Raw genomic sequence first — 27,250 nt, 5'->3', positions numbered from 1 at the left:
CAATTATTAATGAGCTGGTCTCCGACATTACACTCGTTTCCCCTCTACTGCAGCCACCCCGACTTGGTCGATCCCAGCCTTTCCCTCTTTTTCCCCGACCAACCTCATAATATTATCCCCAGTCCCAGTCCGTTTGTGACCTATCCGACCTGCCAACTCTTCTTCCTTCTCATCCTGTCTCTCATTATCGTCGTAAATTATCTCTCGTTCCTCCGAATCATCTCCGCTCCACTTCCTCTGTACTTCCATTCTGCTCAATCGACTCCGTACGCTCTCGCTCTCAGGCCCTATACACCAACCTCGCCATACGCCTTCGTTCAGCTTCAGCGGGATCGCGCCTCAGCATGCTCACTCAGCGGTATTCTCTCTCTCCTACCATCATTGATACCGCATCTCGACCTCCGTCTCTTGAAATATACATCCACTCGGTAATCTTTCCGCCCGGCCTTTTGTGAGCCGTAGATTTCAAGCTGGTGACGGCCCCTTTCCAGAAATGGCAACCAGTCGTGTCAGCCCCGTCCGCCCGTCGGTTCGATTCTCTCCCACCGAATCTCATCACTATCGTAAACGCTCATTATCTCGATCTCCCGACCGTTCTGCTGCTCCGAAATATGAAACAATTGACCCCCTGCTCAGCAACCTTTCTCCCGAGTCCACCTTGCTGGCGCTAACCTCCACTGATGCGGTACCAAAAAATGAGAAAGCTGCTCATGATATTCTCTGGAAGAGTATTTCACAAGTCTCCCCGGCGGAACGCGCCCTGGGAATCCGCGCGGCTATAGCAGCTCAGAAGCTGGGCGAGTGGTATCGGGAGGTGCAGGCATGGGACTGGCCGAAGCGAGCCGATGCTGAACTAGGAAAAGGTTTCATGCCGCCATCTTCGAGTATTATCGATTCTGCGGAACAAGTCTACTATGGCAGCCTACCCTCGGTTGTTGTTAAGCAGCACGGGAACCGCATTGAAGAAATCCGAGATGGAATGGAAACATTGGACGTTGACGAACTCAAGGAACATGTACTCAATGCTCACATTCCAGCGCGGTCTCGGCCCTCGTCGTCCAATAGCACCGTGTCCGTCCCTCCTCCTCTGACCTACGTACAGCTGAGCGATTTCACTGCCGTCATCACTGCCACCATTCTTCGGGCCCTTCCTCTTTTGTCCCGGTTGAACACCCTCCTTACAACATGGGACGTTCGACTATTAGTACTTCGCCAGATTCCAGGCCTACTACGAGCTTTGCATCTTGCTCGATCCGAGGTAGATTCTGCGATGGACCTGTTGAAAGATACCGCTTCTCCTTCCGAGAATGATCCTCTTTATTCGAGAGAAAACTATCACGCCAAGCGAGCTGGACTTGAGGCGATAGTGCTCTCGGCGGGCAGACGAATGGATAATGTCCTTGACGTGCTCGACGGTCGAGAGGATTCGCTTCCGGAAAGCTGGATTGACGAGCTGGAGGCTGTTGAGTCCGATTTCAGCACCTGGGTTATGGAAGCTGAAAAGCGTACGGTTGAGAATGAATGGCTACGCCAGAGGACGACGACGAGTAAATTGAAAGAAGCTCAACGTGTGCAGAATCAACAGAATCGGCTGTCAAACATTCCTGAAGAGGAAGATTCTGAGCCTCCAGTTGTGGATTCATCCGACCCATGCCCGCAATCCGCTTGCTCGCTTCCTATGGAAACCATCAACGAAGGTGACGATGACCACTCATTGGTGGAAGCTATTTCTGATCCTGTTACACACAATCAAAACTCTGAACAGGTGCTCATTACTTTAGATCCCTCTCAATCCCATCTTGACTCGAGTGAGTTTGTGAGATTGTCTGGACCTAACACTGACCCTGAATCAAAAACAAAAGAGGGTGCGGAGCTAGCGAATGAACCTCCAGAACAAAGCACTATTAAAATCGTGATAGATGCTGGGTCACCCGTTGATGTGGACTTGTGTCAACCGGAGTCTTTGGAAATGGTGAAAAGCTTCTCGGGAGACTCCTCCAAAAATGCTATTGGCGGATCTTCAGAGGAGCCGTCGAACGACCCCCCATATCTTTCGGCTCCTTGCCTGATTCTATCTGACACATCTGACGCCGTTTCAGAGGAGGTATCATTTGAGCAAACCCACGAAGATACTACGGTGCCACAAATTCCCGAACGGGAACGTCCAGCTTCGATAGAGCAATCTTCGGGAGAAAGGACGGACGGCATTACCTCAACCGAGAAGCATCAGGTCCCTCGTGACCTTCAATGTTCCCTGACAAATGACGACTTCATCGCAAACCGGCCTGCAGTTGAGTCCTTATCTGTTCCACCTGAACTCCTACCAGAGGAGACATCTCTTGCCTCACATGTTGAGGAGAAGTTGTGCGGTTCGCAACTATCTGTATCTTCTCAGGAAGTACCATCTATCGTTACAGGGTCGGCGAAGTCCACGTACAAAGAGTACAAGGATGCATCCAGCTTTACCAGTTTAAAGGATGATTCCTTCCGGATTCCAGAGCCGGTAACGCCCTCGCTACTTACCACAGGCGCATCAACGGAGCGGACTGATGCTCGTTGTGGCATCAATGAGTATCAATCAAGTAGCACCACAACTGAAGACGACATTCAGGAAGGAAGGAAACGATTTTCAGACGGATTATCTGTCGTTGCGGTGCCTTCTGACTCTGACCGTCCCCTTTTAGTCGGACCATCGAAGGACAAGGATGCTCCCACAGTCTCGAGCAACCTGACGGAAATTGCATTCAGCGATGAGACAGCTGCGGCTGAACGACTCACAGTCGACAGGCTCAACCGTCAGAGCCTGAGTGCAGATACAGGACGGGCAGTTGACCAATCTGGTTCTGAGAAATCCTCGCCGATTGAAAATGAAGCAGCAACTCTGGCAAGCGTCATAGCCGAAGCAGCTACAACTGAAGCGCCTTCTACTTCTATGTCACTCAAGAGAGAAGAGTCATTTTCTAGATCCACAATTTCGTCGCCAGAGCCTGTGAAGTCTGTGTCTAGTTCTCGCAATGACAAGGAGTCTGCCGTCAACCCTAGCGAATCACAACAGGCCTCGGAGACAGTTCCTCCACCCAGGATACGCTTGGAAAGTCCCATCAAACTTTCGAAAACCAGGCCGCAGAGCTTATATATTAGCAAAGGAAACTCGAAATCGCGGGCTCGCCGAACTTCTACCGCATCTGCGGGCTCCCTTTCGGATTATCCCTCCCTTACATCTAGTCCGGGCATCCGCGAACCTCGCACCGCGTCTTCGAATGGGACACCACTGCTTCTCGAAACACCACCACCGTTCCAAGACCTTTCACAAGGATCTGATTATGTGTCAGTTGGTACCGACCATACTCTGCGTGAGGAGCGCTTGCGCCGTTTGGACAACCAGAAAGTTCCCAATGCAACCATGTCGCATAACCGGGCCCTGAGCCTCCCTCTGCAAAGATTCATCAATGAAAGATTTGACATGCAGTACGAGAGCGAGGCTGGGGGTGATTTGAACGGTACCCTCGGCAATCGACGAGCCTCAGTTACTTCCGTCGACCTGCGTCCCCAAAGCGAGCAACATGCAACGGACTTACAGTCACCAAAGGATGGCTCAACCGTGCCGACTAATAACTTGAAACTCCTCGCAAGTCAGCACCTGGAACTTTCTCAGAGAAGACAATCCACTTCGGAACTCGATGACGCTACCCCTAAGCCGTCTAAAGCCTGGGCACTTAACACGAACGCTTTTGCCAGAAACTCTATCATTCCAGGCCCTCCGGCGGAATCTACTGTTCGTAACGACACGGTTCGTATACGAAAGCAAATGACCACACATTCTAGCCTTGAGAACATTGGTGCATACAATTCCAACTCGCAACCCTTGGGAGACGCTAGCTTTCCAAGAAAGGGAACGTCGAGATCCTCGACTCCAAGTAAACAGATGAGGAGGCCGAAGAATCAACTGGATGAGAAAATCAGCTCGATACTGAACACTATTCCTGCCCACATTCACCTCGTATCTTCTGAAGACCGCGAATTTGACGAGGCTTCTGTGGCGCCTTCCCTGCCAGTGAGACATGGCGAACGTTTCCACTCGATGACCCCACAGGGAGCCTTATCGCGCAGCGGCACGCCTACACCTTCATTGACGCTAACCGCGGCTCCCTCTCGCAGAAGGCATTCTCATGCGCCGGAAGACGGCTCCGTGAAGTTGTATCATTTGCATCGAGGTGGTAAGGCTGCTCCTACCAAGCTATTCATTCGCACCGTGGGAGAAAAGGGTGAACGTGTGATGGTTCGTGTTGGAGGCGGATGGGCCGACTTAGCCGAATATCTCAGGGAGTACGCTATCCACCACGGCTGTCGGGCTGTATCTGAAACACCGCGCGCCGAGGTGCAAGGCCTCTCTTCCCGCGGAACGCCCGCCCCTTCATCACCAGGCAGCACACTCACACCGACTGCCAACACTGGACGCAGAACACCGTCCCGACCCGCATCCGTTATAAGTAATCGGCCCTCATCTTCGCTTGCGGTACGCAAAACACGGCGAGTGTCAAACGTGTCAGATCGGCCGGACTTCCGTTCCGTTAGCGCCGGTCAGGCATTGATGACCTCGTATTCCCCATTGTCCACTGTCTCCTCGCGCCGACGGCTCTCAATGTCGTCTACGAACTCTTTCGGTGCCACATCATTCGCAAGTGAAAATCATCGTGCAACCTTCGCGAATTCGCCGTCGATACCCCTGGGTTTAGCAGGCCCAACACCGAGATCACGTCGTGTCTCAATCAGCCCGGAAAGCGAGGCATGGGTGGAAGATGTACTTGGACAAGCTCGAAGGAGCTCTTCCTCAAGACCGGTCAAATATATTTTACCGCCACATGAGCAAGAGCCTGTTAGCGCCAGAGCCCGGACCTTGCCCAAATCCAGAAGCATCAGCGATATTGGCCGAGCTGGTTCCAGTAGGCGAGTTGCACTTCGCGGGTTGGGAAACCCGAGGGACTGAATTAGCCTCCTCACCATTTTACATCTCGGTCATCCTTTTCTAACCATCTCATTGACATCATTCATTCTTCGTCAATCGTCTAGCACTGGCGTTCTTTTAAGCTTGGTTGTGGGTTTAGAACAAAGACTATGTCAAAAGCGTTCATGCATCCTTACCTTTCCTCCTTTACTCAACATTGTTTTCCTTGTCATCTGCCTAAGGGATCCATACATTGTTTCTTAGAGGAGCTTCTGTCTTGATCTTTTCGGGGACAACATCAGCGGGCATCTTGCATTTTTCAGCATAATTTGCTTGGAGTTTAGGTGATCTTATTCTTTGCTTCCATCGCCGTTCGCGCTTTTTCTATTGTTTTGCAAGGAAAGATACCCTCGGCTGAGGTTTGATAGCATGCTTTATTGTCTTTGGTGCTATTCAATTGACTATAAGCTCGTTGAAGGCATAGAAATCGTGAAATAGATAAACTATGTGAAAGACCTTTCTGAAAGCTGCGACAGTCACTATAAAGTACTGCAGTTTACTACCATTCTCGCTCATCTCCACGAATGCCTTATACATAAATCTCCCTTATCTCCTCATTTTTGGCCTTGCTCTCGATAATCCAGTTCTACACACTTTGTTGTTGTCTATACCAAGACTATTCTTTCAATTTCCCAAAAGAAAGGTAATCTAATTACCCTGGAAAGATGCTATCGTTCTTCAGCAAATTCATCACATGAGTTATCTTCTAGACGTGGCATGTGTTTCATCACGTATTCATCGTGTGTAGTAGTCTGCTGCAAGAAGCAAGTAATACAGACATAGCTAGGTCAGGTCATATACAGACAGGGGAATGAAAGAGATAAAAAAAAAGAAATAAACTTTTTTCATGACATTCAGGGGGTATTGGCACAGGTGTTGTAGATCATTAAATAACAAAGAACGTACTGCATGGAGAAAGGCTTGCAGCCTAGCAATCATCAAGCAGGTAAAGGGCATCACACATTTCATTTTCTTTTCTTCACTCCTTCCACAATCCTCGATCCCTCTTCTTCAACCGTTTTATTTTGGATCACTCAAAGCAGTCATGTGTTAGGCGTGACGGATATTACTGGAGACCATTAGGAACGATATATAGCCTCTTAACGGCCCCAGCGAGAAAAGTCCAAGTTCTGCAAAATGTTGGCATCTGCAGCGGCATTCCAATCGGTAGCAAAGTCCGTTTTGACAGGAGTCACTCGCGAAGGCACCTCTTCGGAGAAAATGTTGGGCTTGGTGTTGCGTCGCTGACCCGGGTAGGCACCCTCCGCGGCCTCTGACATCTGCAACTGCGATCCCAGCGCCCGTTCTCTGAGCCGCTTGATCTCGCGGAGGCGATTGCGCCAAGAGGAAACATGCTCGCCTCCTTGACTGTTCCATACGAGGGAAAACACGGATGCATTCAACGCAAGAATGCGCACAAAAGCTGCGAGGTTCTTTCCAGAAATGACCTTGGCTGTCGATGCGGGCGAGATCTCGGGCAGTCCAGGCTTGCTCATGACCTTCACAGTGTAGGATGTCTGTTCAAAATCACTAGGCGTCGGAGTTGCGGCACCAGATCCAGATGCGATGCGGCACACGGGACTAATGATGATATTGATAAAGTTGAACTGAGACGCAATCGTGTTGAAATTGAATGGAACATTGGACCGGTTGAAGATGATATTGACAAAGTCGTTCCCAATATGCCGCTTTTTGTTGATACAAGCCGGGTCTCTATCGAAATCAGTGGGCATCATCGTAGCGACATGGTACACAATCTCCGTGACTCGATCTCTCCAGGCATAAGTGAACTCGCCATCCACGTCGGAATGCAATCCCTGGGTGTTGAACTGTGCTCCTCTGATCGGCACCTTGGTTCCCAGACCGGAAAGGAAGTACTCGTAGTCAGGGCTTCCAACAGTATTAGAGAGAATCTCCGACTCGGTCGTTTGGCCGTTGTCTATGTAAATGACACCTATTTTATGGCCATCGACAATGTCATTGCGGTCAAAAATGCTTAGCGCTCTGCGAGTCATGTCGTCGTCAGGAAGCGGTATCGGTTGCATTACAGTGGGTGTAGGAAATGCTGTGGTCGTCAGCTGCAGTAGGACGTGAGAAGGAAGCACAGCAGTGCGCATATCGTCCGAGTGGGCATGCGCATCAGGTGAGGTCGGCACTTGATGGGGAAGCACAGGAGCTGTCCGCTGCTGGTACATCGCATAAGTAGTTCCGGAAGCCTGTCGCTTCGTAATTTGAGTCAAGCCAGATACTCCGGCTGTCTCCACGGTGACTATACTCATGCCCACGACCCACGACTTTTTGGAAACGGGTCCATCCGAGGGCGATGGAGGGAACGTCTCATATGGAATAGTCTCACCCAAATCGGAGAAGGCAACTCTCTGCATCAGATCAATAAAGACCTGGCTCTGTTCTTCAACCCTCTCCTGCCCATGTTCATCTCTGAAAATGAGTCTGCTGGTAATCCAGTTGACATGCTTCGCCCGATCCTGAAGTTTCAAGGATAAAAACCAAAAGACCATGACATGATGAGTCAGAGTGTAGATGTATCTCGACATTCCATCTTGCTGTGATGGATCAGAGGGCTCGCTTGGCGTCACTGCAATCTCTTTGACACCTCCAGCAAGCCGTGTCGAGGCCTGGCTGGACCGATTTGACGAGTCACCGGCCCTCAAGCGGTGCTCTCTGGAGGTCTGGAGGAAGCGAATGCAAATACCGAAAACGGTTCGGATCTCTTCCTCCCGCAAATTGACGTAGACATCTGGCAGCCGTGCAAGGAGGGACAGAAACTCGAGAATGTGTACTGCTAGATTGGACATAGTAATCACTTTTGCCATCTTGTCGAATATGCCATTCAATGATTTTGTCACAGAGAGTGGAATTTCATGGCAACACACAGAAAGCGCATGTACACATCTGCGAGATGTATCACCCCAAGATCCTATGATCCCCATCATAAAGGCGCGTACAAGCTCATCTTCCTCGCTCTTCGCGAAGATCTCGTGATAACTGACCAACACGGAGAGGCAATCGAAAATATAGCCAGCCACGTCCGTCTTCTTGACACCCGTGGATGATGGGGGCTCTCGAAACGATTCGTTCTTGACTTGATCACACATTACGCTGCGTAGTAGTTTAATTTGAGGAACAGCGTTGCGGAAAAGGCCTCGGTTGCTAAGCTGCGGAGCCAGATGCGTCAGCACGTAGCTATAGATTTCCCAATTCTTTTCTCGGAGAAGCAGCGTTATGACTGTCTCCAGCCACATGTTGGCCTTCAACGCGACTTTTTGAGTGGGTTCGTATTCAGACTGAGGCGACAGGTCGGGGGTCGTATAAGCGTACACGTAAGGACTCGAATCAGTCGGTGGATTCTCGGGGAGAACTTGTGATGAGGCGAACGTCCAGACTGGGGGGGTTAGAACCGATGAACGGGAATGAGCTGCAGTGTTCCGACCAGCGGACCTGGATAGGATGTTTGCAAGTGATTCCCTGCTTATAGACTGCCTTCCTTGAGCAGCCAATCGCAAGTTCTCCTCACTTGTACCATGATCTCCAACTGCGCTTTCAGAAGCATGTGATCTAGCGCTGCTATCAACACCACCTCGACCCGAAGCGTCCACCAAAAAATCGTTCTCAGACATCGATGTTACTATAACAGCCCCAGATGAATCGCATCGGAGTCTGAACAATAACCGAAGAACATTTAAACGGCAATCTGCAGGTCGTTCAAGGGACTGCGCAATGTTGAGAAGCTTCTCGAACACTGTAATCGCTTTGCTAGCTGACATATTGAGCGATCTAAGGAACATTCTGACAAGTCCAGCGGTACAAACGCTTGAGAGAGACAATTCCAGCGAATGATGATGAGAGCTAGCAGGATGTAGGGCGGGCGCTACTTCCGTAGATGAGCGACGTTGTGGCGAAGGTGCATCAGAAGCCGGGGGACTGAAAAGCTCGGGGTTGTCGAGATCCTTGTTCATGGGTGAACTCAAGGTATCTACCAGGAACTTGAAGGTAGTGTCGTCGGTGACAAGGATGGACGTATCAACGATAAAAGATACTAGTGATTCTAGGAACAAGATGTCATCTTCCTCGCTAAACTTTTCAAGCATGAGGTGGAGCAACCCCTCCCCCTCGAAAAGAACTAACGTATCGTAGGTCGAGAACGCCTCCTTCAGGAGATCCAAGGCTGAAATTCGGATATCAGATGGCTTGTTACGAGACCGGATGAAGCAGCGTATCAATCTCTGACAGTAGTTGACCCAGTCTGAGTTAGAAGGGAGACAAAGATTTTCGGATCTCGTCGTGTTGATGACGAGCTCAGCCTGCGATGGCTCAGTGTGCTCACACAGGTTCATCAGGAACCGTGTAGCTTCCAATTTTTGCTCTCTGCTCAAACGGTCCCACAGGGATTCGATTGTGGCCGCGATTTGAACAGCGTTGGCGAGGATATTCGATTTTGCGTCTTCAGACGTGCTGGTTTTTGAGAGGGGCGACTGTGAACTAGAAATTGAGGCGGCGCGCTCTTCACGTTCACCAACAGCTCTGAGGGAACATGAGTTGAGAACCCTCACGAAGCCCGACCAGCTGCTTTCCAGAGCCACGTGAGCGAAATCGCCATCCAAAATGTTCAAACATAACTCCAGCACATCTGCTTCTAAGCGACTATCATCTTTACGAATCACCACCTCGAGACAATCCATTAGATGCTCAAAGTGAAGCTGCGGTATGCCATCCTGACCATGAGCGCGAATCAAGTCTGTGAAGATGTATACTGTACCGCGCAAAACGTTGATATTGCGACTCTCTTCCCCAGATGACTCCATCAGGAATGAATCAAGGGTGTTGACCATTTCTGTCTGCCACCTTGACTTTGCAAGGTTTCTCACAGCTCTCGAGGTGGGTCCAGATAAGGACTTCACGGAAGCATGAATACTGCACAGAACCTCTAGCATAGGAACAAAACTCCCGTCCGGAACGTCTGCATAGAGTATGACGGCATCGAATACTGCTAGTGAGTTTTTGATGTCGGCGGCAACGCTCGTCTTTTTGCAAATCATGAAAATCTGATCGAGCAACGACTGAACCTCTTCGGCGCTTGGACGCTTCCGTTGCAGCGTGATCAAATCGACAGCGAACTGCAACAAATCATCTAATGCTGTTTCATCACAGCCAAGCCCGTTCACTTTGCCAACCTTGGCTTTACGAGCTTTCAGTCGGGCCGACGAGATGAGCTCATACAGTGGGACAGCGCATGACGAAAGGATGGGAAGGATAGACGATGAGGTGAAGTCCAACTTTCTGCCGTGATCCGAAAGCGATATCAACGATTGCACACGTGCTGGTATTACATCCGGCTCTGACGAGCATGAAATCGCTTCAAACACGATGCGCCGACCTGAAGGCGATAAATCCTGACGGGCTGCAACAGCCTCTATCAACATTGACCCACTTCGTCGGGCGTCCGGCGAATCCGGATTGTGGATGAGGTAGGAACCAGCCTCCCATAGCGCAACAGATTGGTCTGAAGTGAACCACTGCAGGGATCTGGAGACATGCTCCGCCTCGTCGATGGCGTGAGCTAGGTTTTGTGTCTGTGAGAGATTCCTGAGAGATGTTTCGAAATCCGGGGCACCGGGAGTGTCCGAGGAACTGGAAACAACGCTACCACGATGCATTGATTCGAATCCGAGTACGAGGAAATTGTTTCTCCGCCCATCCGTCGTATGCGACAAGGAATGATTGCTGTCCTGCAGCGAAAGTGGGGATTGCGATCTGGAACGGGCGACCCCTAGCGTTTTGAAGACGTCCACAAAACTTGCAGCGGTACTTTTATAAGGAGACGGTAACGGAACTTCATCGGGAGACATGCGTCCTCAAGGACGGGAGGTATATACAAGGTCTAAGTCGAGAGATTATATATCTAGGACACCGACTGATCAGCATGGACGGAGCTATGACAAGGTTTCATGCAATACATGGGGTTCGCTTTCTCTGCAATAGTTCAAAGCCGTGTCATAGTAGATCCACATACCCTTCCTAAGGAGTTCTAAGTCAGGTGTTCACAACATCAGGAGGCTGAAAGGTAATACAAAGCTTCATCCAGATATGACAGCTCTAGTGGCAATGACGGATGTCTCAAAAGACAAAGCTGACTCTTTAAAACAGACGAGAACACTTTTTCTTCTCAAAGTTCAAATGAAAACACCAGCGACAGAACAAAGAGACGCCCCTGAACAGACGTTGATTGAGCACAGCCGGAAGCAATGATATCAGGTTTCCATTCAAGCAAAAGTGTGCCAAGACACCTTTCCCCTCAAAATGGTCGATGATGAACATGCTCTGGCGGAGATGGAAAAGGTTAATCCGCTCTATCACCTGATGGGCAGAAACACCCCGCCGTCAGTGCTGACCGCCTTGTAAATTCCCAAAGCAACCAAAGCAACCGCTAAACAAACTGCCTTATATGAACTAAGCTCTGACAGCTTTGAGAAGGGCATTTTTTGTACAGACAGGTTGAAGGAATCTCCTGCCCGCACCAAACTACTCAGACTTTACCTTCTGTCACCTTTTCCTGAATTGATTTTCTTATGAAAGATTGTCAGGCCTGTTTCTACGTGAAATCTAGCATAATTCCACCCCGCTTCTAGAAAAATGGCTGCGGATCTCGGAGCTGTTGCCCAGCTCCTTGAAGCAAGCTTGGACCCAAGGCAAAACAAACAAGGTATGGGAAATTAGGCTTGTCTGGCTTGTATGTCTATTTTGCGATGGATTGTCTGATCTTTTCTGCAGCTGAGGCTACTCTTCGCCAGGAGGAACTGAAACCCGGCTTTTCTTTGCAGCTCCTCCAGATCACGGCATCTACTTCCTACCCCTACAACACCCGCCTCGCCAGTGCTTTATGCTTCAAGAACTTTATTAAGCGAAACTGGACCGATGAGGATGGAAACTACAAACTCCAGCTGGACGAGGTCGCGACAATCAAGCGAGAGCTGATCAGCTTGATGATTTCTGTTCCGGCAGGTATCCAGTCTCAACTAGGTGAAGCTGTCAGTGTGATTGCCGATAGTGACTTCTGGGAGCGATGGGACACCCTTGTGGATGTGAGTAGTACAAAGAGTTTCTTTTGGTCACCCTGCAGTTGTACTGACTCTTCCTAGGATCTTGTTTCAAGACTCCAGCCAAAGAACCCCGCTGCGAATATCGGTGTACTGCAAGTCGCGCATTCAATCTTCAAAAGATGGAGGCCCTTATTCCAGTCAAATGAGCTCTATACGGAGATTAATCACGTCCTGAACAAATTTGGCAACCCCTTTTTGGCTCTCTTTGAGGTAAAGTTCCTCTCATCGCTCACTCGGCAATTACCGTCGTGGCACATGATTACCTGACCATTATGCTGATTCTGATTAGGGCTTGGATTCGTTTCTCGAGGAGAACAAGTCGAACAAGGAAAACCTCATCCAGGGGTTTACACAATTCAATCTGATGGTGAAATTGCTGTTCGACCTCTCTTGTCATGATCTTCCTCCTATGTTTGAGGAAAACCTCTCAGGGATAGCTTCGCTCTTGCTTAAATATTTGACGTATGACAACGCCTTGCTTCACACGGACGACGACACTGAGGCCGGTCAATTAGAGTTCGTGCGGGCTGGGATTTTCGAGGCTTTGACCCTGTATGTGCAGAAGTACATGGACGTATTCAGCTCCCATGTCGGTCAATTTGTGCAGAGCTCGTGGAGCTTCCTGACGACGATTGGCCAAGAAACAAAATATGACATAATCGTCAGCAAAGCGCTTCAATTTTTGACTTCAGTTGCGGGTATGCCGGAACATGCATCGGTCTTCCAGGCAGAAGAGACCCTTGGCCAAATCGTCGAGAAAGTGGTCCTACCAAACGTGAGTCTGCGAGAGTCAGATGAGGAGCTTTTCGAAGATGAGCCTATTGAATTTATCCGGCGGGATCTTGAAGGATCGGATAGCGAAACAAGACGGCGGGCTGCCACAGACTTCTTGAGACGGCTGGCAGAGCAATTCGAGGGGCCAGTTACAAAGGTCGTTCTCAGATACAGCGAACACTATCTTGCTGAATATGCGAAGAGCCCTGCCACGAATTGGAAGGCCAAGGACACTGCAGTTTATTTGTTCTCTGCAATTGCGGCCAAGGGAATTCCCACAGCAAGCCACGGTGTCACTGCGACCAACCCCCTTGTCAGCATCACCGACTTCTTTCAAAAGAACCTCGCTGCGGACCTGGTTGCCGATGAAAGTGCCCACCCTATCCTCAAGGTGGATGCAATCAAGTACCTTTACCTCTTCCGCAGTATCATCACGAAAGACCAGTGGCAAGAAGTTCTTCCTTTGCTGGTCAAGCATCTCGGTTCTCCGAACTTTGTTGTCTATACTTATGCAGCTATCGCTGTCGAGAGAGTGCTTTACCTTACAGACAGCCAAGGTCAACCGATTATCGCTCCCGCCACTGTCACTCCTCTAGCGAAAGATCTTTTGCAGCACATTTTCTCATTGGTGCAGAAGGATCCTGCCCCTGAGAAGGTGCAGGAAAATGAGTTTTTGATGAGATGTGCCATGAGAGTCCTGATTGTCATCAAAGAAGACGTGGTCCCATATACAGACATTGTTCTTCAACATCTCATTAACATCACTGATGTTATCAGCAAGAATCCAAGCAACCCGCGCTTCTATTATTTCCACTTCGAAGCGATGGGCGCATTCATTAGGTATGGGGATCATTCTTCGCTCTTTTCTCGATTTAGAGAGCTGACACGTCCAGATTCGCTGCACCGGCCAATTCCGAGAAGCTCGAACAAGCGCTCTACCCACCTTTCGCAAATATTCTTCAAGGCGACGTTCAAGGTATGTACAATCAGAAAGAAATAGGAGGTTAAGTGACATGTTTGAGCGCTAACATATGTGCAGAATTCATGCCATACGTCTTCCAGCTCTTTGCGGCTCTTTTGGAAGCCAACCCTTCGGGGTCCCTGCCCAACTACTACCAGAACCTGATCGCTCCGATCCTTATGCCTGTTATGTGGGAGTCCAAGGGCAACATTCCTGCCCTTGTCCGTCTACTGTCTTCTATTATCCCTCGTGGCTCTCAGTTCATCTTGGAAAACCAGCAACTGGTGCCAATCCTCGGTATCTTCCAAAAATTGCTCTCCACCAAAGCCAATGAAGGCTTTGGATTTGACCTTTTGGAGAGTGTCGTCGCAAACTTCCCACCGTAAGTGGATAATGAGACGATCGATCTTGTCTAGTATATACTGACCCCTTCTTCTAGCACGGCACTGGAGCAGTACTTCGTGTCTATCATGCAGGTTATCCTCACTCGTCTTCAAAACTCCAAGACCGAGCATCTCACTCTCAGATTTGTCCGCTTCTATCACTTCATCTCCGCTCATGACGACAAGGGCTATAGTGCGGATTACTTTATCCAGGTCACGGATAAAGTCCAAGCAGAGTATGTCAAGATGAATCTGTATGTTGCCGATCTTTAACATATACTGACGAACAACAGCCTTTTCACCCCCATCTATCTCAACATCATTCTCCCCGAAACACAGAAACTCGCTCGTCCATTGGACCGCAAGACTGCCGTGCTGTCTCTCACAAAGACCCTTGCAAACTCAGAAGCGTTTGCAAACAGATACAAGAAGGGATGGGGCTTCACATGTGAGGCTTTACTGAAGTTGCTGGAGCTTCCCCCTCTTCCCGCCAGCAAGGATGACATTATTGCCGAACATGACGTTGAGGATATGGCTTTCGGAGTGGGTTTCACAGCACTGAACACTGTGCGACCACAAACGAGGGACCCATGGCCTGACACGGGCGCTGATCTCAAGGCTTGGGTTGGCAGATACTTGAAGGAGGCCGACAAGAAGCATAATGGGCGGGTCTCTGCGTGCGTACAAGAGCGCCTGGGAGCCGAGGCGCGGACAGTATTGAGCAGCTACATTGCATGAGCGGTAGCAGAAGACGTGCATGGTCGCATCCGACGCCTAGTGCACAAGAAAAGTGACAACTAACACATTCATGCCTTTTATGACAATTTTCCCAGATAGTTCTTAGAGTTTCCAGCTTGTCTCATGTACTTGTGCATAGAGTACTCAAAATCATTTGGAACCTAAACAGGATACGTTCGATTCATCCTTCAAAGAGTCTGTTATGTCCACGAGATGGGTGCAAGACCTGACCAGCAGTAGCACAGAGATGAAGTGTAGACTGGCTATTTCGCAGCTAGACGGCGCCCCGTAATGACGCTTCGAGAGAAATGACACTAGACGCCCGATCATCTGAGCTGCTTCTGTTCAGCGGTGTGATTATCCGAATTTTCCTCGGTGGTAGAATCTTTAGCATCCAAGCGAGGGACATGCGGCGCTCCTTGGTCCTCAGGACCATCCCCCGCATCATCTTCTAGGTCGACGTCGTCTCCGTCCTCATGCTCCTCATTTTGCGCCCCCTTCTCTAAGTCCCGATACTTCCGCCGAGTCTTCTTCACCTTGCTCGCCTTCTTCTTGCGTGCGCGCTCAGCCCGAATGGCATTCCTGCTCGCATCACCTTTCAGCAACTCCTCGACTTTATCCGCCAGGATCTGCCGAGCGATTTTCTCATTCTGGGACCGGGAGCGCGTGGCTTGGGATTTCACCACTATGCCGGTAGGTTTGTGGATGAGCTGGACGGCGGAGTTGGTCTTGTTCTATTGGGGTTGTTAGCGAGCGCATGGCATCAAAGAGGGATCAATGGTGGAGGGGGGAGTCTAGCGTACGATCTTCTGGCCTCCTGGGCCGGTGCCCTTGAGGTAGGATACCGTCAAGTCGGCATCGTCAATTTTGAGGCGCGGAGGGAGCTGTTTTGCGGAGAGGGACGAGACGCGGGTGAAGGAGCGGCGGAGTAAGGGTGGTGGGTGGATGGCTTTGGGTAAGAGGAAGGTCCTTAGGATGGATAGGCTTCGCTGAAGTGTTGTCGCTGTTGCGGGGGGTGGCATTGTTTCATTTTGTCTGTCTTGTGAAGTGGGTTTGATAGGTAGGTTGGGTCAAGCGGGCGGTCAGTGCTCGATGAGTTCTATCTAAGAAGCTACGCATACCTCTCGCTCTATGATCGCTATCGGGCTACCTCGTGTCGATAGCAATATCTTGAAAAAAAGACATGAGCTCTTTTGGAGTGTCTCTACACTTTAGAGTAATAAACTTCTTTCTTCTCACTGTTTCGTAAGTAAATCTGGCAAGTGTAGCAGAGACTGTCTGATCAGACTGAACGATTACTTGGTAGGGAGTTCTCTATTATGGTTACGGCAGAAGAATTGGAACCGATTCTGTATCATTGAGTCACAAAGACGAGACCCCAGGCCGAAGCTCCTCAGGTTGAAGCCCCCTCAGCAAAATACTACTGATATTGACATGCGTTGACAATAACGATCATCATGAGGGGAATAGCTTCGTGGGGATGCTACAGATGCCAAGCAGAGGCTGACGTACGCTCCTACTCGGGTTCTCGGTCCTCCGTGGACCGTGCAGAGATAGTCAAGATCTGTAAAGATTGTTATCATGAAAACCCGGATCTTGCTCGATAATGCACGCCCCTGCATAACTATGTTGACAAATCTGACATATCTGTCATGCGCTGCGGGTATCTAGGTGATGTTCTAGACATGATCCAATTCAGTATGGAGTGGAAGTACCAGCAATTTGATTTCTATTCTTGTCTTCCAGTCAAAATGGTAGCAGATATCTGGCTAATAGTAGCTAGAGGTTTGGACCCTGAAGTGGAACCAAGTGGCTTAGAACTGTCCTGCGCAGTTATCGAAACGTCTGACTCGGTCTGAGAAAACATCCTTGTTCAAGCGGAAATCTGGACTACCTATTAATATTGTCTCAGATGTTCCTTTGTATATTGTACAATCGTACAATCGTACGTCGTAGTCGTACTCGTATGCCTCAACCAAGTAAGGTTGGTGGTTCTCTGTTATGCATCAAACCTACCTCTCCACATGTTGATCTTCTCCCGCTCAATAATTGTCCCCGCACAGCTTGTTCTGTAAATTCCTCAAGCTGCTGATCTTCTCGGTCAGCGCTTGTTTACTACACCGAAAGGGTTGATCACTATTCTCAAAATCTTGAAACCTGTCAGTTATCTTTATCTGGCGAATTAAAGGTCCTTGACTAGTTGAGCGGCCCCAACATTTTAATTGAATGAATCTCGCCACTTCAAAGTTAAATCTCCCTTGAGCCCCTGAGTGGGAGAAGTTGTCAAACCTGGGTTGAAGAGACCTCAAAGGTAACGCTAGGCTGGTAATTTCCACTATTTGCCCCACAGTCAGGTAGACCGACTGCTGACTACTTTCCCAATCAGACCAGACCAGGAGACCGTGGAAACCTAGGTCAATTCTATCCTGAGCTTCTTCGACAAGCAATCCTGTTCTTTTGAAATATCTTGCTCCTTACCCTAAAACTACCTAAGCAATTATCGCCTCTTTACAGCGCCAAGTCCTCCAATACAAGATCTCCGCACAAGTGTGACCACTAAGGGGCCCAGACGGGGAAAGCAAAAAAAGACACCGTTCATTCATAATAGAAGGAAAAAAATCATCACCCTTCAGTCGTTGACCCGGTTGTCTACTCGCAATCAATTGTTCAGAGTCCATCAAGTCAAATCGGTGCCAACCATGGCTCCTCTTCTCTGGATAACAACTGCCTTGGTTCGGTGGTTTCGCCTGAAGGTTTATCAATATGAGGTGACTTTCGCTATATATATGCTCACCCCTACCGAAAAATTCATCTTTAGTATGTTGTCTCCCTTTGCCCTGGATGATTGACCTTGCTGGCTATCTTTCTGTCCAATTGACTTCAGTGTCGAGGACGCCTGTGAAGCGTTTCTGTTGTTCGCAATTGCTAAGAACCATTGTTTCTTGACAGACACACTACTCCTTACCCTCATCACTATGATTGTCACCGGCGTCTACGTCTACCTTCCGGACCATCTCAGATCTATCTACGGCCATCTCTATTACTACTGGGCGGGCGAACGCCCGTTCATCTCGACGGGCCTGCCTTCTATCAGCGCGGTATTCCGCGATAATAGCACCAAAACCCTAGAGATGGTGTATGACACGGTCAAAGATGCCGCCGCAACAGCCACTGGTCCAATCGCTGAATTGTGACCATATCTCCTTCTTTTGCGATCCCGATTACATACTACCGTTATCACGACCTCAAAGTCGATTCGCATACGCTTCTCAGTACCGTTTTCTCTTGTCTTCCTAGACGACGAGCATGTCGCAGCTTCCTATTCTTAGCATTCTTGTTATCGGTCTTTTGCATACAAAGGCGTTGTGAAGGGACTCTTCTTTTCCTATTCTTTCGAATAAATAACCAGAAGCAGGCGGGCGCATACCCTAGGAGTCCTTCTTGCCCTTCTGTGTATCCTTTTAACTGTTAATGTTTATTGAAAACCAGCCTTTTCTTGCCAGGGAGAAATGACATGATACCCAATTGGCACGATTTTCGATTGGCTGTATATTTTGCCCAGCATGTCAGCACAGAAGGCGAAGTTGCTACGACTTGTCCAGTCCAATGCAGTAAAAGCAAAGGCAGTCTCGTATAGCAACCCAGGTAAACTCGTAGACGCAGCCAATTAACCAGACAAAACTTTATTGCATAGAAACAAGACAAACTCCTAATATGCCCAGAGAAGAGTGTTATACAGAAATGGCAATCATACATCGTACATGTGTCACTGCCACTCTGGCCATCATGCCATGCCACATGTCCGGCCATTCTGAACCCCGCAGAACGCCCTTATGCCTTTTCTTCCCTTCCATTTTCCAGCTTAGCAGCTTCCGGCCTATAAGACCCAATGTCCTCGTCCTGATAACCGCATCCCACACGCCCTGGTATATATCATCCCCTCAGACGAATCTCACTCCGCATTCTCAGCCTGAGCAGCTACTTGCGCCTGTGCCTGTGCCTCCATCGCCTCCCGCTGCAACCGTCGCTCACGCCGGATCGCATCTACCGTCCTCATCCGAGCCAGTTCCCGATCAATCTCTTCCTTCTCGAGTGGGATCTTGTGCGATTGCTCGGCGGTGGGCCAAAAGCCCGGTACGCTGAATCGCTCGTCGAGGTTTGTGCCGAAGTAGTACATCCAGCCGATGGGGAAGATGACATACATGCCGAACTATGGCCACGGGTTAATGGGGATCGGTTCAGTGGACAGGTAAGGGGAGGTGTTTCGTGCGGAAGGGAACGCGAGAGGGGTAGGCATGTACCTTGAAGACTTCGAGGTTGCCCCCTTGTAATCTGCGCAGGATGGCCGACATTGTGAGTTGATGTGATGGGATGGGGTTCTATTGCAAAGTGTATGGTCCGGAGATGCGGCGTTCGATAAAGAGAATGAATTGTATGCTCTGTTTTCTGTATTGCAAGGCTGTCTTTTCTGTGCTAATTGCTAATTCGACGAGCAGTGACACATGCGGCGTTCTTCTTGTGCATTGAACTTGATATCTGAGTCCGCGGACTTCATCGGCCCACCAGTGTCACGGAACTTTTGGTGAGAGGCAGATCAGCGGTACCTGCAAACAGGACAAACAAGGCCACGTGCTGGTCACCTGACTTGCAATGTACCTGCCAACGAGCCTCGGCTGGCAGCTCGGACCGTCGGCCTCCCCGCAATAATGAGAGTCGGCGCGGTGCTCCTGCTCCATTGCCGTGAGGAATGAGGACGTGAGGATAGCCCGGATGCTGAGGAGCTAAAGGATCTGATATTTATCTGGAGCGTCGCTGGCCGATCTCCTGTCCCCACTCGTTGACAATAAGTATTTCAGTTGTCCACATATCTGGGACTCTTAATTCTTACACGGCTGGACTGCTTCGTTGAATTTCACGTCCGCAACGCCCTTTTTCGTATTTCAAAATGGCAGCCGAAGAACTTATCACTCTCAGATACCTAGATCGCATTGCGATCATCACATTCAATCGCCCCGAGAAGCTGAACGCCCTCAATGCAGACCTTTACTATCTGCTCGGTGAGCGGTTACGGGAAATTGAGAAGCGAGATGACATCTTCATCACCATCCTGACAGGAACTGGTCGTTACTTCTCCGCGTAAGCATTGTACCTTCTTCTTCAGCTGCTCCTCCACCCCTAACGTCCCATTAGCGGAGCAGACGTGAACTCCACCCGGCCAGGCGGCGGCCTGAACAGCGACTCCCGGCGAGAGATTACCCGTACCTTCGTCGTCAACAACCTCGACCTCACCCGCACCGTCTACAACCACCCCAAGATCCTCGTCGCCGCACTCAATGGCCCAGCAGTCGGTCTCTCCGCAGCCCTTGTGGCCTTCGCCGACTTCATCTACGCCGCCCCGCACACCTTCCTCCTGACCCCATTCTCCTCCCTCGGTCTCGTCACCGAGGGCGGCGCCTCCCGCGCCTTCGTTGAGCGCCTGGGCATTTCCAAGGCTAACGAGGCGCTCATCATGAGCAAGCGGATCACCTGCGAGGAGCTGGTGGCCACCGGCTTCGTGAACAAGGTCATCTCCGCTCCGTCCGGCAAATCCGATGACTCAGAGGGCTTCCTCAAGAAGGTCCTCGAGGAGGTCGACGATCGTCTGGGTACGCATCTGAACCAATCGAGTTTGCTTAAGATCAAAGAGCTCATTCGTCGTCCGGAGCGGGAGCTTCTCGACCGTCAGAATACGTATGAGGTTTTTGCCGGCATGGAGCGGTTCGTCAAGGGGTATCCGCAGGAGGAATTCCGCAAGTTGGCCTCGGGTGAGAAGAGGCATAAGCTGTAGATGCTGCGTTTTGCATTGTAGATATGGCGGTAGCATTGCTCCTTGGACAATGTAATTCATTACCAAGGGATACGGATTTTAACAGTTACCCGTGAGGAAAATCCTACGAGATAGCAGAAATTTGGAACATAGAGATCTTGCCATAAGAAGCAATCATTTCTTAAACTGCAACGCTATTTATACATGAAACTTTCCCCTGCTTTATCGGTTCCAAAACGCCGTCCATCCAAATGCCCCGTGAACCAAGAGGCTTTCTCTATCGAAAGTCATAGTAGCAAAGTAAGTGAATGTAGTTATCGTTCATCGTCACTGTCCGTATCCTCCTGTGTCTGCTTGGCTAGTATATCCTGCCATTTACCCAAGAACTCACTCATGCCACCTGGCCCAGAGAGAGACGCATCAACAACTTCTCTGGGTAATTTGTGCGCGGAGTACTGAGGCGTACTGAAAGAATATGCCTCTGGGTCGTCACGCTTCACGAGACGGAATTCGGGGAGGAACGGCGAGTCGTCTCCATCGTCCGCGCTTCCAACCTCTTCTTCTTCTGACTCGGAATCCTCATCTCCATTTACCTCCACTACGGTGGGGTTGGCACCATTGAGAGAGAGTCGAACAAAGCTTTCCTCGGGAGCGTCTCCGCCCTCTTCCGTTATTCCAATAGGATCCTTCATCTGCAGGATTTCCAGCCAACTGAACAAAAGCGGGTCGGTCCTATCGGCCCAGGGGTTGATGTCGATAAGCCACACGCGCTGGTGCGGCTCAGGGATATACACGTCGAAGACGAAGTTGGGGTCTGGGAAGGTGTCCTTGAGCTTGTCGTCGAAGAAAGCCTGGATACGTGATCGAAGGGTATCCCGCAGCGTGAAGAGGAAGTCGAAATGATTCTGGTCGCGCTGGCACATGCACAGAAGTACACGGTTGCGTACAAAGCAACGAAATTCAAGAGAGGGATTGAAGTTGACGTATTTGCGGAGGACGAGGTGGTAAGGGATATCGGGCTGGGTGGCAGGCGTATCGGACGAATCGACTGTATCCGGCACGCAACCATCAAATGGATGCTCCAAGTCGTGTGTGATGAAGTCGCTGCTCTTCAGGAGGAGGTATATATCATTTGGGGTTCGGCATTGAAGATCGTTTGTCGCCGACATCCACACGGCATCCTTTGGAGCACTCCAGTTCAGTTTTGGTGTTACTTTGCCACCAAACTCTGAGATGGTCGACTTGATCTGGGAGTGGATTTCTTGCCATTCAACGGATGGATCTGACTCCTCGTCTGCACCGTCGTCGGAGAATGTGTCTAGGTCATCATCGCCCTGTGGCTGTGTGGTCTCTGGTGGTAGAACGATTCCATCGGCGCGGAGGTAGGACACGAATGAAGGCGTCAAAGGTATAGCACGAGATTTAGGGGTGAGTGTGCGGTATCTAGTCCACGACGCTGCTAGTTAACTTTATGAACTCCCAGACGTTTGAGAAGCATGAGGAGCATACCGAGGTTGCCAGTGATGATAAGAGCAATGAAGGATGTGAGAGTAAGTCACAGGGGGAAAGGGTAGCCTCTGCGGCTGCGCCGCTGAAGATTCAGCCGGAGCCTGTGTATCAGGGTCTAGAAGCGGCATGATCGTTGTTGAGTCGTAAAAGTAAAAGATCGATAAAGAAATATATGAGGGGCAAAGATCCTCGATTTATCCGTATCTATGAGTATTTTAGTGACTCAGCGGGGCCGGTTTACCGTCCTTCAAGTAGGTACTTACCATTTGTGGATTAGTCAAATACAGGATGTCACGTATTGTAAGATTGTAAGATCGAGATGCCACGTGTGGTGCCTGAGGCACCGTTGATGATCATTGCTTGCGGCACAGCTAAGCTCTCATCAGCCATTGTCTTTCCGTGTTGTTGGCATTTTCTCCTCCGGCATCCTCTGCGTCCGTCAATATGGCGTCGACCGGTCCGGATCCACAAAGCCTCAAGTCATGGCAGGATGCCTTCCAGTACCCAATTCCCACCGTTCGCCATCTGGAACAGGAGCTACGTCGGGACATCGCGAGCAACAAGGAGAGGCTCCGGGCTCTCGTAGGGTGAGTGTTCATTAAGACAATTGGGTGGAATTATTGCTGATATTAAAGTCGCACTCAGAACGAGGTATCGAGATCTCGTTGGGACTGCCGAGACAATTGTCCTGATGAACCGCGAGATTCAGGAGGTGGATTCGACTTTGGCCGATATTGGACGAAGATGCAACCCACGATTGATCGAGAGGATACATGCGCACATGAATCAGATAAAGGATGATGCTCAGGACAAGGGTGAGAAGCTCGCGCTCTCCGGCTTTGCAGTCCAGGGAATTGATTCAAGTGCAGAAACAGAGCGACGAGCACTGGGGGCTCAGCTTTCACTTCTCCACCGCTGCACACAGGCGATTGCATATCTACTGAGAAAGCGCGGTTCCACACTGCTGATGGCGAAACTACTGGTTCTTTCTCGACTGCTTCACAAAACCCTTTCACAGCAGAAGACCATCCCGCCATTTCTGGACAATTTGCGCAACCAGTTAGCGTCCCTTCGACGGACACTCCTGAAGAGAATCGACAAGCGACTCGCGTCCGCAAAGTCCACAGTTGACGATACAATCGAGTCATTGGCCGCTTATTGCCTAGCGACAAGCTCCTCATCCGACGATGCTATTCGCCATTTTCACCACGTTCGCCTGGATGTCATTGGAAACCTGCTGGGACTTACTGAGTTGTCCGGAGAGAACGTTCCGAACGCTCTACAGCTCTACATCCAAACTCTGCAAATCTCGAAGACTCTACATTCTCGCCGATTGTCAGATGTGCTCAATAAGTTGAAAGCAAAACCTATCTTGGCCGATCCTGACATCCTCAGTCTCGATGAACTGAGTATTGATGTGCTGGGACGTTGGGTAGCTGCAGACGTCAAGAATTTCACTCCCTGGATCAAACTAAGTGAGCTGTCGAAACCAGAAGCCGAAAAGACAATCAAACAGTGGTCAAGGCAAGCGTTCGACGCTTTCGTCAAAGGCTGCAGTCACACCTTGACAGACTGGTACAATCTCTCTGAATTACTCGCTCTTCGCCGCAAAACTTTGGAATTATGGCTCAGCTCCTGGGGCTCAACACCTACTCATTCGCCCATGAACGTCCTAGAGGGCATTCGAACTGCTTTCAATGAGCGGCTCAGCCAAATATTATCAGATCAGGCCAAAGAGTTGGAGCAATTCGGCCAAGCTGTCTCTTCTGTGGTCACAAATTGGGACACCAATGAACACGTTGAGACTCTCTCCCTTTGGGATGACGAACTAATCAACCTTGACTTCTCAGATGGTGCGGCCGCGTTCAAACAAACAATCGCAGATAGATTGCTTGGCCGCGACGCAGACATATCCACGGTGTTAGCAAAGTACGAAACCTGGCTTGCGGCCATTGGCAAGTCCAAGGAGTATATCAATGAAATGAAACGAGTTCGTTGGACCGATATCCTCGAGGGAGGAGAAGAGGAGGATGCGGACATGGATATACCAGCCATACTAAACGACGACGATACTACATTGCTGAAAGACGCCCTCCAGCGATCTGTTCGGGAGTCATTCAACTACCTACAGTCATCCTTCGCCGAGATTCTCAATTCCTTTGGATCTTCTCATCGAGACAAGAAAGCCGCCTTCCTGTTAAAACTCATTAGACTGGTTAGGAAGGGCCTGCCTGTTGACTTCATTTCCAGCGATTTCGCCTTTTCAAAAGAGATCGTCCCTCAGCTGCAAGAAATCCTTACCGCACGGATAGTCACACTTACAGAGCCCTCGAATATATGGCCCAAACGCGCCTCCCAAACAAATAAGATATTGCCAGGTCGGAGCCTTTGGGAGGGTGACCCCGAACTTCCGGTCCAGCCTTCACCAGCAATTTTCAAGTTTCTCCGACGTCTTGTAGACACGATGGATGACTACGGCTTAGGGCTGTGGGACGTGTCTACCACTCAAGCGCTGAAGGAAGGATTGCGAAAAGAGCTTTGGGCCACCGCCGCAGCTACTCTTAAGAAGGCTTCGGAGTCAGTACACGATCAGGAAGAAGGCGCAGCATCGAAAGAAGCTCAAACAGTTGAGAATGGAGACAATGATAAAATCCAGCAGTTGGAAGCCGATGCTACAATCACAGCGCAGAACACCGACGATTACAAGATCCAGCTCTACTTCGATCTAGTCTACTTGAGCAATGCTTTGTCGACCACAGAGCCGGCTCAGGACTCTTTGTCAGACGCTGTAGACCGCCTCTCCAGCTGTCTAAACTCGAACGTGAAGACGGTCAAAATCCTTGAGCAACGAGCCCACGATTATTGGAAACGGACGCATCTGTTGTTCGGGCTTCTGGCAGTGGGCATAGAGCAATCATGACCCGCATCAAACCAAACATCTTGTATATATCATCTGTTATGCACATACATAACCATAACCATAACTTTAGCAAGAACTGAGCTCGATCCATCTTTCTAATTAATCATCAGGTACCTTCCACCAACTGGCAACGCCCTAAACTATCATTATTCCGCGGCTTCTTCACCGCCCACGTCACGTTCCGACCCGCAACCAACTTCGCCGCGGGAAAGCTAGAATGCCTTCTTGCCAACTTCCTACCTGTGTACGCAACCCATTACACTACGGCTTCAATACATGCTTTCTCGAATGATCTGGCGGTAGCTCCGACTGTTCCATTATGGCTTCCCCACGGTTACCATTTCTGTATCCGCATTTGATGCGCGCGATTAGAACATGCGAACCGTCCCCCTACCGCACCATTCGGAGTCCGTCACATAATCGTGCGTTTCACGCCAGTCGATATCGCTCTCAGGAAGCATATCACCGGCGGTATGGGCCCGCCGCCGAGGCCAATTTGCCTCCTCCGTCGAAACCCAAAGAAGAGTTGTCCAAAGAGCAAGAGTCGAAAACGCCAGCGGCGAAGGACGGCAACCACCAACTTGACCAATCGCGGTCACAAGATGGTACTCAGAGAGACGTTCTGGACGCCTCACATGAGAAGGATAACGACCCAAAGCCAGCGCAACCTCGCGAGAGCCAGTCTTCGAATGAGTCTCACCCACAGGAGGAGTCAGAGCCCGACCTTGACGCCCCGGATATCCATGTTGTCTCCCCAGTTCCCACCGAACGTCCAAGCCAAGATGGGCACAAACCTAATTCCCTCAACGATAACCCACTCCAAGGTGTTCTCCATATGCCATCTCCTTCGTCGCCCTTAACCCCTACGGAAACATCACCTTCCGCTAATAAGCCGCACCTGACTCCTGCCCCATATGTCCATCACTTCGATACCTACTCCCTCGTCTGCGACTTATCAAAAGGCGGCTTTACGGAAGCGCAATCCATCACCATTATGAAGGCTATACGAACTATTTTGCACAACAATCTGGACATTGCCAGGCAAAGCCTGACTTCTAAATCCGATGTCGAGAATGAGACCTATCTGTTCAAAGCGGCCTGTTCGGAGCTTCAGTCTTCCCTCCAGACAGCTCGAAATTCCGAAATGCAGAGGCAGCGTGCGTCCAGAGCACAATTAGAACACGAGGCGGATATTCTCTCCCAGCGCCTGAACCAGGAGCTTGCGGGATTGAAAGACGACATCAAGGGAATGTTCAACGACCACAAGATGACGACTCGAGAACAGCAACGTAGCATTGATACATCGGTTCAGGAACTCAACTATAAAATCACTGTCTCCTTGAACAGCGACGGCAAGAGTGAAATTGAAGGTCTCCGGTGGATTCTGACCAGGAGGGCTGCCATGGCTGTTGCTACAAGTGCCTGTAGGTCCACCCCCTTTACTCCTTGCAGACCTGACCTAACCCACATTTAGTCATGATCATTATTTTCCTCAAGTACTACTCTGTGCGCAAAGCGCAGGAAGCCGCCGAGAAAAAGAAAGAGGTCCCCGCCAAAGAGACCACCGAGAAGAGAGTTGCTCAAGAAGCCGCCCCACCGCCGACGCTACCTGCTGTCCCGGAGATCATTGTCAGCGAGTCTCTTGGCTGATGACAATACAAGCGTTGTTCTACTGCGCTCCGGTCGGTCGTCGGCTAATTCTTGTACTGCTGTTTTGTGGTCTTTTCCATTCACCCCTTCAGACTAGACTTTCCTTCGCTGTATTTTCTTTTTCTTTGTGCTTGACACCTGATCGTTGGTCCTTGCGCGGACTCGTTACAGCACTACTTCGATACCCTGGGGATATTATAGACGCTTGTGCGGATAGACGGACGGATACCGAGTCATTATTCGTTTCTTGTATTGATCATTGTAACTGTACTTATGTATCATTTTATATATAAACAAGACTCACGGACAAGTGAGCCGAGCCTTCGCCGTCATCTCCGAGTAATTGTCACATCCAAAGTCATCACGAAGCCATGCGCACCAGGGAA

General features: G+C 50.0%; 9 protein-coding genes across 9 annotated transcripts; 5 read left to right on the top strand and 4 right to left on the bottom strand.

The window, feature by feature from the left end:
- Nucleotides 1-493: 493 nt before the first annotated feature.
- ALT_0952 (GAS2 domain protein) lies at nt 494-4,987 on the top strand (the record flags this gene model as incomplete). Its single annotated transcript, XM_033558716.2, has 1 exon — nt 494-4,987. The coding sequence occupies one exon, from the start codon at nt 494-496 to the stop codon at nt 4,985-4,987; it is 4,494 nt and encodes a 1,497-aa protein (XP_033414607.1).
- Nucleotides 4,988-6,105: 1,118 nt separating this feature from the next.
- Nucleotides 6,106-10,872, bottom strand: ALT_0951 (putative GTPase activating protein (Tsc2); the record flags this gene model as incomplete). The annotated part of the gene is made up of 1 exon (XM_033558717.2): nt 6,106-10,872. One exon carries the CDS (start codon nt 10,870-10,872, stop codon nt 6,106-6,108), a length of 4,767 nt encoding a protein of 1,588 aa, XP_033414608.1.
- Nucleotides 10,873-11,656: 784 nt separating this feature from the next.
- ALT_0950 (importin alpha re-exporter) lies at nt 11,657-14,979 on the top strand (the record flags this gene model as incomplete). The annotated part of the gene is made up of 8 exons (XM_033558718.2): nt 11,657-11,726; nt 11,795-12,105; nt 12,163-12,333; nt 12,413-13,737; nt 13,791-13,873; nt 13,937-14,240; nt 14,298-14,477; nt 14,535-14,979. 8 exons carry the CDS (start codon nt 11,657-11,659, stop codon nt 14,977-14,979), a joined length of 2,889 nt encoding a protein of 962 aa, XP_033414609.2.
- Nucleotides 14,980-15,305: 326 nt separating this feature from the next.
- On the bottom strand, nt 15,306-16,001 carry ALT_0949 (peptide chain release factor family protein; the record flags this gene model as incomplete). Its single annotated transcript, XM_033558719.1, has 2 exons — nt 15,306-15,713; nt 15,783-16,001. The coding sequence occupies 2 exons, from the start codon at nt 15,999-16,001 to the stop codon at nt 15,306-15,308; spliced, it is 627 nt and encodes a 208-aa protein (XP_033414610.1).
- A 1,953-nt stretch (nt 16,002-17,954) lies between these two features.
- ALT_0948 (uncharacterized protein) lies at nt 17,955-18,173 on the top strand (the record flags this gene model as incomplete). Its single annotated transcript, XM_033558720.2, has 1 exon — nt 17,955-18,173. One exon carries the CDS (start codon nt 17,955-17,957, stop codon nt 18,171-18,173), a length of 219 nt encoding a protein of 72 aa, XP_033414611.2.
- Nucleotides 18,174-18,931: 758 nt separating this feature from the next.
- Nucleotides 18,932-19,331, bottom strand: ALT_0947 (protein PET100, mitochondrial; the record flags this gene model as incomplete). Its single annotated transcript, XM_033558721.1, has 2 exons — nt 18,932-19,189; nt 19,281-19,331. The coding sequence occupies 2 exons, from the start codon at nt 19,329-19,331 to the stop codon at nt 18,932-18,934; spliced, it is 309 nt and encodes a 102-aa protein (XP_033414612.1).
- A 593-nt stretch (nt 19,332-19,924) lies between these two features.
- On the top strand, nt 19,925-20,806 carry ALT_0946 (dodecenoyl-CoA isomerase; the record flags this gene model as incomplete). The annotated part of the gene is made up of 2 exons (XM_033558722.2): nt 19,925-20,115; nt 20,170-20,806. The coding sequence occupies 2 exons, from the start codon at nt 19,925-19,927 to the stop codon at nt 20,804-20,806; spliced, it is 828 nt and encodes a 275-aa protein (XP_033414613.1).
- A 293-nt stretch (nt 20,807-21,099) lies between these two features.
- cdc123 (cell proliferation protein CDC123) lies at nt 21,100-22,422 on the bottom strand (the record flags this gene model as incomplete). Its single annotated transcript, XM_033558723.1, has 2 exons — nt 21,100-22,228; nt 22,295-22,422. 2 exons carry the CDS (start codon nt 22,420-22,422, stop codon nt 21,100-21,102), a joined length of 1,257 nt encoding a protein of 418 aa, XP_033414614.1.
- Nucleotides 22,423-22,738: 316 nt separating this feature from the next.
- ALT_0944 (uncharacterized protein) lies at nt 22,739-26,864 on the top strand (the record flags this gene model as incomplete). The annotated part of the gene is made up of 5 exons (XM_033558724.2): nt 22,739-22,881; nt 22,940-25,193; nt 25,325-25,458; nt 25,518-26,638; nt 26,689-26,864. The coding sequence occupies 5 exons, from the start codon at nt 22,739-22,741 to the stop codon at nt 26,862-26,864; spliced, it is 3,828 nt and encodes a 1,275-aa protein (XP_033414615.2).
- Nucleotides 26,865-27,250: the final 386 nt, after the last annotated feature.

Source organism: Aspergillus lentulus (genome assembly GCF_001445615.1).
Source record: "Aspergillus lentulus DNA, contig: Alt01, strain: IFM 54703, whole genome shotgun sequence".
NCBI lineage: Eukaryota > Fungi > Ascomycota > Eurotiomycetes > Eurotiales > Aspergillaceae > Aspergillus > Aspergillus lentulus.
This window is presented reverse-complemented; position numbering and strand designations above follow the sequence as displayed.